The sequence below is a fragment of the Cololabis saira genome, chromosome 2, assembly GCF_033807715.1.
Source record: "Cololabis saira isolate AMF1-May2022 chromosome 2, fColSai1.1, whole genome shotgun sequence".
Lineage (NCBI taxonomy): Eukaryota > Metazoa > Chordata > Actinopteri > Beloniformes > Belonidae > Cololabis > Cololabis saira.
This window is the reverse complement of record NC_084588.1, coordinates 50,560,466-50,572,730: the sequence shown is the minus strand read 5'-3', so window position 1 is coordinate 50,572,730 and position 12,265 is coordinate 50,560,466. Positions and strand designations below refer to the sequence as shown.

Sequence of the window (12,265 nt, the reverse complement as noted above, 5' to 3'; positions counted from 1 at the left end):
AGAAACGATGCAAAGCACAAAACCATATAAAACAAGAAACCATCTTCATAACCCGTCACTACAACCGGAAGTGCTCCAAACCTGCAGGGGGCGCTTTCGGCGTAACACCTCAATGGACAGACACACGGGATGTAGAGAGAGACCGAACAGCTGACTGTAACGTTAATATGTAATAGTAAGTAAGTAAGTTAGTAAGTTAGTAAATATAGTCAGATAAAAAATCACATTACCGTTCCCGCTGTATGTTTAAACCATGGATGTAAACACTGTGGTTCAGTCAGGTGTTCGGTCTCTCTCTGCATCCCGTGTGTCTGTCCATTGAGCTGTTACGCCGAGAGCGCCCCCTGCAGGTTTGGTAACTGGTTATGAAGCGTTTTTCTTTTGAAGATGGTTTCTTGTTTTATATCGTTTTGTGCTTTGCATCGTTTCTCTATTTGCAGCGTTTGATGATGCTGCATTTGTCTTTGTTTTTTGCAGCACGTTTTTTCATTTGCACCACGTTCCTCTTTTTGTACCTCGTTTTGAGTTTGTGAATTTTAATCGTTTCTGTACTTGAAGCCGTTTTCCTTAACTGAGACGCATTTGGCCGTTGCAGTGCGTTTGGCCCTTGGCCACCGTAGAAATGTGATGTAATATCTGTTTGTTGTGACTTTTCTTCCACATTGTGCATCAAGCAATACAAGTTGCTACGTTTTTTATAATTTAAAAAAAAAGCAAAAACCAAAAAAAATCAACTAAATAAGAAATAAAAATTAAATAAATAAAAAATTGCATGTACCTATGAGAACACATGCCAGCAAGAGAAGAGAAAGAAGGAAAAAGACAAATAATGAAATAATTCTGAACACTAAGGAAACGCATCTAATATACACGTAGACAGGATAACAATAACTTCAGTGTTCTATTGTAGAAGGTTGTTAATTAAAATAATTAAAATGATAATAACAGGTCAGAAACGTGTCGCTGTGTTGTTACGAGGAGCCTCGTCTGTCGGTCCGTCTGTGTGTTTGGATGTTTCGCTTTCAGCTCTCGACCTTAAACTGTCACTCCTCCTCCACCTCCTGGACCTCCTCCTCTCCTTTCCTTGCATCCTGTTTCTCTTCCTCTCCTCCTCTTCCTCTCCTCCTCCTCCTCCTCCCTCCCAGGTCGTTCAGGACTTGCTGCCTCTTATCTTTCAGTTAAGGCGCTGGTTCCTCAGATGCCCAAACTGCTCAAGTCTCTGTTTCCGGTGAGAGACGAGAAGAAGGAGCTCCGGCCGTCGCCGCCGGGCCAGCAGGTCAGTGTTCTCCTGGTAACCGTGGTAACCCTGTCACCCGCCAGACAGGTGTGTGTGTGTGTGTGTGTGTGTGTGTGTGTGTGTGTGTGTGTGTGTGTGTGTGTGTGTGTGTGTGTGTGTGTGTGTGTGTGTGTGTGTGTGTGTGTGTGTGTGTGTGTGCGACTGTGTGTGTATATGTATGTGTGTGTGTGACTGTGTGTGTGTGACTGTGTGTGTATGTGTGCGACTGTGTGTGTGTGACTGCGTGTGCGTGACTATGTGCGTGAATGCGTGTGAGTGTGTGACTGTGCGTGCGTGTGACTGTGTGTGACTGTGCGTGCGTGTGACTGTGTGTGACTGTGCGTGTGTGTGACTGCGTGCGTGCGTGTGACTGTGTGTGAGACTGTGTGTGTGTGACTGTGTATGTGTGCGTGTGACTGTGTGTGTGTGACTGTGTATGTGTGCGTGTGTATGTGTGCGTGTGTATGTGTGCGTGTGACTGTGTGTGTGTGACTGTGTATGTGTGCGTGTGACTGTGTGTGTGTGACTGTGTATGTGTGCGTGTGTATGTGTGCGTGCGACTGTGTGCGTGTGACTGTGCGTATGAGTGTGTGACTGTGTGCGTGCGTGTGACTGTGTGTAACTGTGTGTGTGACTGTGTGTGTGACTGTGCGTGCGTGTGACTGTGTGTGTGTGACTGCGTGCCAGACTGCGTGCGTGTGTGTGTGACTGCGTGTGACTGCGTGTGTGTGCGTGCGTGTGCGCGTGTGCGTGTGTGTGTGTGTTCACGGTCTTGTCTTGTCCCCGCCCAGAACCCTCATCGCATCTCGACATCATCAGGAGGCGACGACAGAGTGAAGTCTGAGACGGTGAGATCTGAGTTCGGTTATTGTTGTTATCGGTAACTTTATTCGTGGAAGAATAAACTCTTAAGTTGAGACACTTGAACAGTTTCAGTGAGGGGAAGCATCTGCATCTCCTCCAGTGTCTTTAGTGACGTAAACATGCAGGAACTGTTGGTAGAGGGTTTTTTTTTTTTCTTTGCATAAAAGCGTTTAACCTTGTTCATTTAACAGAGATGTTGGTTCTTAAGTACCATATTGGCCCGACTATAAGACGACCTTGATTATTAGACGACCCCCTCTTTTTCAAGACTCAAGTTTGAAAAAAGACTTTTTGAACACCAAATTCAATTTTTATACAGAAAATAATTATGCAAGTACATCTGAAACAAATAATTATAACAATATATTCGAGAGAAAAAGCATGTTATTTTGCCTCATTCAAATCAAATCATTTTGAAGTTTCATCATAACTTCTCCTCAGCTGCCGGTTAACCTGCCGATCTTCCACCCACTTTTCTCCAGAGTGTTGCTTCGTTTCTCCATTTTCTGTTATCTCTTCTCTTCTTCTGTTTTCTTTCTTACCGCTATTTTTATTCTTCATGACAGGTTTGCTTTGGCCTGGGGAGTTAAGTTCAGCAATCGCTTTAAATATATCTAGCGCCATCTAGCGTTGTGAATGGGTATAACGTCTAGAACCCGTATGGAAGACGACCCCCACTTTTTCAGTCTTATTTCAATGCAAAAAACACTGTGTTATATTTGGGCCAATACGGTAGTCGAGTTATAACTAATATGTGACTGCAGTGTTAGAAATTAGGTTAGAGTACAGTAGACTTGTAGTCAAGACCACCTAAACCAAGACTAGCTCAGCTCAAGACCAAGACCAAAAACAAACCTAGTAATGTCCTGATCCTGCATGATTGTATTCCATCATCCTGGTTCTAGTTTCCATATGAGCTTGTTTTCAACTGCAGCTCAATAACAGAGAAGTGGATGATGATGTTGAACTCACTATAAATGTTTCCATCCATCAGCTGAGATCAGATATGTGTGGCGACTGCACTACCGCTATTTCTACACTATTGGAGGATTGACTCCAGTGCTTTTAAGGATTGACACGACTACTAACTAGTCCCAAAGTCCTCTAGCAGAATAACCAGCTCCAACACCCCCCTCCACCTCAGAAAAGGAAGGAATAGTAAATGTTACTGATTTAAATTGGACTGAATTTGGAGATGAAACCTGAATTTTAAATATTAAAGATTTAAATTACATTATTTACCATTATAGTAATCAGATTACACCGTATATCAGCACCACTGAAATGGACCTGATTCTGAATCAATCACACCGATGTGCAAATATTATTCATATATTTATTCAAACAAGGTTGTTATAAACACAAAACTTTAATTAAATACAGACACATGCAGATGCACTAAAACATTAAATCAGATGCAAAATACAAATAGTTTACAAAACTGTACATTAACAAGAGGAAGAACTGCTGATCACCACATTCTGTCACCTTGGTGTGGAACGGACTCTCAGTGAGTCCGTGACAAGACCAAGAACTCAAAAAAGTGGTCTTGAGGACTACAAGTCTACAACACAGTATCAATAAAGTTTAAAGGTGGCCGTGTGGGCAAAATGACTTATAGACTCTTTTGTGATGTTTGTAAAAAGCTGTTGATTTTTATTTCTTTTTTTCTGATAAAATCATTGTTCATCATCATGTTGTTCTGCCTTGTTGTCTCTGCATGCGTCCGTCTGCTCCTCCGTTGCCGTGGGGACAGGCTGCTGTTCTACGGCCGCTGGCCAAAGACCGGCGGACCGAGTCTCCGGAAGCCCCTCCTCTTCCTGTGCATGACCCGCATGACTCTGCCCCCCTCAGCCCCCTCAGCCAGTCGTCCAGCGGCTACTTCTCCGCTAGCGTTTCCACGGTGACCCTGTGTGACGTCCTCCAGCCCTCGTCCTCGTCCTCCTCCCTGGCCGGCGCTGCTGACGGGAGTGATGTCATGACCTCTCCTCCCCAGTGCGGCGCCAGGACGCCGGCGGTCACATGCCCCGCCCCCCAAGCCTCGGCCAATCACAACGCCGTCCCGGCGGAGCCGCCCTCGGGGGGCGACGGGGGCCCGGAGAGGGCGGAGGGCCCGGCACCGCCGCCGGAGGACGGCGTCCTGCCGGACTGGCTGGTGGACGGCGCCGCCGTCACGGTGGGCGGCAGCAAGGCCGGCACCGTGCGCTACGTGGGGCCGACCCAGTTTGCCGAGGGGCTGTGGGTCGGGGTGGAGCTGGACTCCCCCGTCGGTACGTATCCTGCAGGCTTCCTACGGGGGCTGGAAATCTTTGAAAGTGCTTTAAGTTCAATGTTGTGTTTTCAAGACCTGAAAAGTGCTTGAATTTTAGTTTAAAGGGGACCCATTATGGCATCTAATACCTATTTTAAACAGGTCTTGAATGTCTTAAAAACAAGCTTTTGATTGTTTTTGCTAAATAAGTTAGAAATTCAGCCTCAGAGCCATGTCTTTATCTTCCCATTCTCTAACCTCATTATCTCAGAATCAGAAAAAAGCTTTATTGCCAAGTCAGACATAAATCAGACGAGAGAACTTGACTCCGGTTCACACCGATGGCACCATTTAATACGGACGCCATTTTTTAGAGGAAGGATGACACTGGGATGGAGGAGGAGGGAAAAAAAGGCATCTTCACACTGTGAAAACTTTGCCCCAGAGTTGCTCCTCAGCCATTGTCCTTGATGTTATCAGACGGCCCGGTACAGTTCTGAACACAAGTCCACAGATGTTTTTGAGAGAGGGGGAGGGCTAGTAGGGGCAGAGCCACTTGTTTACATTCCACCAGGGAGATTGTGACGGGAGCAGCGGGCCAAGCTGCCCTGTCAAGGTCAGATTATAGAATCAACAATTGTATTGAAAGAAAGGAAACAGGCAGACTCCAGTAATTTTCCGTTTGCCTTAAGTCTCTGGTTCCTCAATGGCGACTCCAAACAGACGAATTTGTGATCAATTCCCGCCAAGCCGAGCTTCCAACTTCTCAGAGGTTTTCTCCATCTTGCTAATGAGCTCAAAGACCGCCGCTAGCCTGCGATTCTGTTCAAGAATCGCATCCAGCTTGCGGCTTGCTCTCCCAGCATTGTTCAGCAACGTCGGGCAGCTCAGAAAGGGCCAAAACAGCTGTCGACGACTTACGCGTTTGTCGATAGGCCAGGAAAATCCCCACTCCAATTAGCATAAATCCTGCTATCATAAATCCAATTATGAAGGCGTCTTCAACGTCCTCGACAGACAGAATCACCAAACACAACGGTTTCCAATGTTTCCAGGAATCCATTGTGTATCCAGCAAAAAATGTCCCATCGGGACAGGAGGGCTCCCTTACCCCCTGACTTCTCGTCGCAAAAACTTTGTCAATTGTGCTGAGAGACCAGTTAATCAATTCCATGATTGTAGAGTTTCGGAGTATCTATACGGGATTCTGAGTGGGCGGGGCTATGATAATGAGGCTCTGTGCTGATTGGCTGCCTGAATGACGCGATACACCGCTACGAAAAAATGGCGGAAACTCCGGCCGGCGGAGTTAGTTGTGGGCGTGGTTTCACGCATCGCTCCCGTTGTTCCGTAACTTTGAGGAGCAGAATCTTATTGGCTCGTAGATCCACATCACACTGGACGATCATCCGGGCGGCTGTACAGACACTGCAGAATCTGGTTGCTTTCCTCCTTCTCTGAGTTGGCAGGCTGAGGGGAGACCACTTTATATATGTTAAAGCAAGAAAAAACCTGTTTTTCATAATAGGTCCCCTTTTAAGTGCTTGAAATTATAATTCTGTCTTTCACAAAATTGGGATCAGACTGTATAGTTTAGTTATTACAAGGTGAAATAAAATTAGTAAGATGAAACATAACTAGATGTTTACAGCACGATGAAATGTACATAATTGTGATAAAAAGAGGAAAAAATTATTCTGAATTATATTAATCCTGTAGATATTTTACCCCAGCGATAAGGAGCTTGAAGGTTTTGAAAATGACCCTTGAAAGTGCTTGAATTTGACCTTGAAAAATGTATAGGAACCCTGATCCTACCAACCGGGCTGCCGGGCCGGCAGGTGTCAAGTAACGAAGTACAAATACTTTGTTACCTTACTTAAGTAGAAATTTTGGTTATCTATACTTCACTGGAGTAATTATTTTTCAGACGACTTTTTACTTTTACTCCTTACATTTTCACACAATTATCTGTACTTTTTACTCCTTACATTTTAAAAATAGCCTCGTTACTCTATTTCATTTCGGCCTTTAAATAAAAACTATCCAGTTAAATTGCTCCATCCGGATAGAGTGAATTTGGTTGTGGTTGTTTCAGATGTTCTTGTCCAGTTTTGTTCTTACATCCGTTCCCTCAGATTCCTGCAACTAAACTTGGATGTACATTCCAATAAAGGTTAGGATAAATGATAACATGAACATGAAGTTTGACTTTTTGCACCATTACAATACTTATAGGCAACTAGTCATCATATCTGCTGCTCTCTGAAACACATGTTAATGCTCAATAGTACACATATATGCTTCTTTAATATATTTACATTATACTAAGATGCATTCATTTTCAATGGCTTTTGTCCTTAATGGCTTTTTCCCCCTTACATTACTTTTACTTTTATACTTTAAGTAGTTTTGAAACCAGTACTTTTATACTTTTACTTGAGTAAAAAACTTGAGTTGATACTTCAACTTCTACAGGAATATTTTTAAACTCTAGTATCTATACTTCTACCTGAGTAATGAATGTGAATACTGAAGACACCGGTGCCCGTTCCGACCACTGACCCTGTTTCCTCCCGCAGGCAAGAACGACGGCTCGGTGGGCCGGCACCGCTACTTCCGCTGCCGGCCGGGCCACGGGGTTCTGGTGCGGCCGGACCGGCTGTCGGGCCGCGACAGGGCCGCCGCCCCGGCCCACGTCCCGGTGCTGCGGGGGGAGGCCGCGGTGACCCGTCGGAGCGAGAACCGCAAATCCTGGAGCAGCTGAGACCGGGCCGGGACCGGATCCACCACCTCCCAGCCCCACGACCCGGGACGGGACCCGACCTCCGTCAGAGCCACGAGGAGGTGATGAAGGACTCTGAGGACCCGTCCGGACCGGGTCTGGACCCGACGCAGCGCCAGGAACGCTCTGATCCTCCGACCCGCCGGGCTGCAGGCGGGCCGGGTCTCCGGGGGCCGGGCCGGGCCGGGCCGACCGTCTAACGCCGTGTTTATTTTTGTACTTTATCGGTGCAGAGTTCTAACCTCACTGACGGGCCGGCGCCGACCCGGACGACCTGAAACATCTTTGGACATTTTTATTTAGGTTTTAACCCGATCAGACACTTCCTGTCACGTGTGAGTGGGAGAACGGGTCAGAACCGGCTCGCGTTGTGGGAGTCGGGTCCGTCTGGCGAGTGTTTGCATCCCGGCGTGTTTCCCCCCCGGGTCGTCCTCCGAGGCTTCTCCGGGTCTCGGGTCTCCTCTGGTTCTCCAGGACGGATCCTCCATGTGCCTTCGCTGCGGCCCGAGTTGAACTCAGGGACAGAGGAGAGGACGGGGGGGCGGGGGTGTGTGGGTGTGTGTGTGTGTGTGTGTGTGTGTGTGTGTGTGTGTGTGTATACTGGACTGTCTCAGAAAATTAGAATATTGTGATAAAGTTCTTTATTTTCTGTTATGCAATTTTAAAAAAATGTCATATATTCTGGATTCATTACAAATCAACTGAAATATTGCAAGCCTTTTATTATTTTGATATTGCTGATCATGGTTTATTTTTATTTTTTTATTTAACCTTTCATTAACCAGGTAGTAGCCCGTTGAGATCAAGGATCTCTTTCACAAGGGTGACCTGGCCAGGAAGGAGCAGCACGTCAAAACAAATAAAATCACAAGGTTAAAAGACAGAATACAAAACAATAACAGAGGAACAAAGTAGCAATAAAATGATAAAACCAAGTTTTATAAAGTGCAGATGCATAGGAGGTCACGGCCAGTTAACAGTAGGTCATCACATCAATCATATAAAGTGAAGATTATTAGGAAGTAGGGCTGGGCGATTTTGGAAAAAAATAAAATCCCGATTTTTTTTCTCTGAAAACCCGATTTTCGATTTTGATTTTTTTGTAAAACTACAAAAGACAATGGAAAAAATTGTTTCAAATATTTTATCTTTATTTTTAAAGAAAAATAGCAAACAAATTTCCCTATTGGGAATGAAGTGAAATTGAAAGATACTGTAAATCCTCCTTGAGTTTAGTAAAGTGACAACATTTACAATTTCCTTGACCAAACAAAGATGACTAGACGAGCTCTGTCTGTAATGCAGCCAGCTGCAAAAAAGGAAAATCCATTTTCCGATTTCCTTTTTTTAACATCGATTGTGATTAATAAATCCGATTTAGATTTAAAATCGATTTATCGCACAACCCTATTAGGAAGACATAACTACCATCAGGTACAGAGACACTAATGCTTTCACGCTCTCTGTCCTTCAAGATCGAACCAAAGTCATTGAAGGATATCAGGTCCATCAGTTTAAAGTCTTTCTGAAAGGTGTTCCAAGCAAAGGGGGCAGCGAATTTAAAAGCTCTTTTTCCAGCTCAGTGCAAACACACGGAACAATAAAGTGTTTTAAAGTAAAGGGTTTACAGTTTAAGATGAAGATTCCCAGAATATTCAAATTTTTTGAGATAGGATATTTGAGTTTTCTTAAGCTGTAAACCATGATCAGCAATATTAAAATAATAAAAGGCTTGCAATATTTCAGTTGATTTGTAAAGAATCCAGAATGACATTTTTGCATTACAGAAAATAAAGGACTTTATCACAATATTCTAATTTTCTGAGACAGTCCTGTATGTGTGTGTGCGCGTGTGTGTGTGTGTATATATATATATATGTGTGTGTGTGCACACTAGTAATAATGTACAGTTCTACACCGAAGCGTCGGGTCAGAAGCCACTACGACGGAGAGAGTCGCTCAGACGGTTGGAGGTTTGGAGAAGTTCCACTTTGCACTGGAGAAGTTTGATAAGCAGCTACTGTACGTGAGTCGGGGTCGGGGGGGTCGGAGGGGTCGGAGGTGAGACGGTGGGCGACCCGCTGACCCGGTCAGGGGCGTAGCCCGGAGGCGGTGAGGGTGATGAGCTGTGATGTCGAGGAACCTGGGAGAGGTGCATGCTGGGAGACGACGCAGCATTCCTGATGCGCGCGAAGGAAAAAACGGCTTTGGGAGTTTTTATATTTCTGCTTTTAATGAAACATTCCAGCGGGGTCAAAGGTCGACGCCGGGGGGGGAACTGAGCACGTGCAGTAGAGGGTTCCGGGCCGAGCAGAGGTGCATGATGGGACGGCGGTTCGACCCGGAGGTGGAGGTTACTTGATGATGTCACTGTCTGTGGCCGTTTCCACGGCAACGCCCGCCTCACCCCCGTGATGCTCGCGGCTCCCGCGCGGATGCAAATGTTTGTCCCGTCGTCCGTCTGTCTGTCTGCTCAACTTGAGGTTTGTTTGTTTTTAAATATTTATATTGAATTACTTGTAAACTTTTATCACGTGTAAATGAGGAAAACGCTTTTATTTGAATGAATCTTGCACAAATGATCTCCATGAAAATTGCTGCTATTAGCCTTTGTAAATGACCTGTAAATGGATGGATTATTGATTGATTGAGATCAATCTCATACTGTGTAGTGGATTAGTGGACGGGGTTGGTGGATCCCCGGCGAGCTGACGGAGGCTTTGGGTGGGGGGGGCAGGTTCAGGATGAGAAGTCACTTTTTAGTTTGTGTTTTTAAAGAAGAGGAAATGTTTACTTCCGAGTTCAGTTTAAATCTGGGAGAAGTTTATCACCATCGCCGAGTTTATTGTCTGTATTTATTATTTGGCCCCAGACCCGGGGGGTGAGGGGGGGCTGATCACTTGGGTTGTTTTTATAACATTGATGGGATGAGAGCGGCGGTAGCTTCCCCGTGTGTGTGTGTGTGTGTGTGTGTGTGTGTGTGTGTGTGTGTGTGTATTATGTGTGTGTGTGGGGGGGTCTGAGATCACTCTGGACGGTTGTTCCTTCGGGTCGTCGTGCCTCAGAAAACCATGTGACCACGTATCTTCTTCCACGTGCCGTTTCCATATCATCGCTTTCGACTCATTTGCACACGGAGAGAGATGGGATTCAGTTGTTGTTTGTGTGTTTTTTTTTTTTTTTTTTTACTGTTTTGCTTCAGTCTGTTTTCACCTGTTCGGAGGGAAAACCACGACGACGGCGAGGGAGTTTTTATGAGAGCAGGACTGAGCTCAGCTACGTCTCTGCAGGATCTGACGTCGGCTCGATCGTGGCTCGTGCAAAACACATTTCAGTGGATTTACGAGTCCGTTTTCAGTTTGCAGCCCTTCATACTGTTGCCTTTGTTATCGCATTTAAAGTGCTTTTATGACGGTTTTTTCTTCTCCATATCTTTGTGCCGCCTGACCCCGGTCTGGACCCCCCCGGGACCCAGACCGGGTCTCACATCCGGGCTCAACGAGCTGCTGTGTTGCTCCTAAAAATACTGTGTTTTCCGCACTATAAGGCGCACCTTCAATGAATGACTTATTTTAAAACGGTTTCCATATATAAGGCGCACTAAATATCTGGTAAAATACCGTACTATAGTGTCTGGGTTTGAGTTACGTATTTACCTGATGGAGCTGCTACAGGAAATGCTACAAAATCCTACAGCAAATGCAAAAAAAAAACAAGAAAAGTACCGTATGTCAAACTTTATTAACAAAATAAAAACCAGCTTTGCTCCGTCTCGTCAAAGTCTCCATTATGCGAGTCAGCGTCGCTGCTGTTGTCTTGAACGTCTGTGACGATTCCTGACGTTTTTAGCGCCGTTACTTCGGCGACACCAACTACATTACCCACAATCCCCCTGACTACAGTAACAGGAATTACAATAATGATCATATATAAGACGCACTGTCGGTTTTTGAGAAAATTAAAGGATTTTAGGTGCAACTTATAGTGCGGAAAATACGGTAATAGAATAATAAATAAACGAAGCTAGCGTATCTCAGCCAGACGGGGCCCGGCGTCCTCGCAGGGAATTTTCTACACACCCCGATGCGTTTGGAGCCGCGCGGCCCGCACCACTGCCCCGCCCACGCGGCCACGCCCTCTGATGATGTCACGAGTTTCCACCTTCTAACTACCTCGCCCCGCTCACCCGCTCAGCCCCGCCGGGCCCCCGGGCCGGGCCTCTGGGTCGGGCCCCCGGGTCGGGCCCCCGGGCCTCCGGGCCGGGTCACAACAGCAGCCGGGTGGGTGTTTCCTCAGAGGTACCAGCCACGGTCACCATGGCAACGCTTCGGTGCTCAAGCCCACCCCCGGTCCTTTAGACGGGCTCACGGACCCGGCCGACGGCCGGCGCCGGGTCACGTGACCCCGCCGGGTCAGCAGTATTACTTCCTACCATCCGTGCACGTACGTGCACATATGAAGACCGGGAAAAGAAGAAAATCTGAGCACAAGTTTGGTTTTGATTAATTTAATTATTTTATGTAATTGTATGCTGCAATCCAAAGAATAAATGTGTATTATAATACATTTCTTTTTTTTTTTTTTTTTTTTTTAAATCATCTGAACATTAATCTGGTAAATAAAAACATTATATTGATCCTAATTGTTGTTTATTTGTGGGGCTTAAATCTACAGAAATGTGTTTAGAGAAGATGTAAAATGCAGTCTGACGTCAAATAGCAGAGTGTTTAAAGGATTATCAGAAGTTACTTCAGTTTAAGGTCGGATATGGAGGTGAGTAAAAGAAATCACCTTCAGGACTTTTTAAAAATCTCAGTAAAATTATTCTTAAAAACGATGATTTGGGAATTACTAGTTTTCCTGAATTACTTCTTGTTGGATTATCTTATTTTGGTAACCCTTTCTTTTACAGTACAGTAATAACCAGGTAATACCATGGTAATTACACTGTAGTTACATAGTAGTATCTTGTATTTACAAGGTAATTACATGGTAACTACCAGGTAATTTACCCAGTAAGTACTAGGTAATTATTACGTATTTTCTTGTACCATGTAATTATGTGTATTTACCATGTAATAACCTGGTA

The 12,265-nt window shown here is 45.2% G+C and overlaps 1 protein-coding gene across 3 annotated transcripts in view; it reads left to right on the top strand.

The window, feature by feature from the left end:
• Positions 1–8,926, top strand: part of kif13ba (kinesin family member 13Ba) — a 92,897-nt gene extending 83,971 nt beyond the window's left edge. For 2 of the 3 annotated variants that reach the window (XM_061747020.1, XM_061747012.1), the window contains exons 36-39: positions 1,146–1,276; positions 2,068–2,124; positions 3,897–4,410; positions 6,974–8,926. In XM_061747020.1, the coding sequence (XP_061603004.1) occupies positions 1,146–1,276; positions 2,068–2,124; positions 3,897–4,410; positions 6,974–7,158 (887 nt within the window). In that variant the 3' untranslated portion in view covers positions 7,159–8,926. The remainder of the gene's footprint in view (positions 1–1,145; positions 1,277–2,067; positions 2,125–3,896; positions 4,411–6,973) is intronic. The other variant, XM_061747026.1, reaches the window with a different exon arrangement.
• The last annotated feature ends 3,339 nt before the right edge of the window (positions 8,927–12,265 follow it).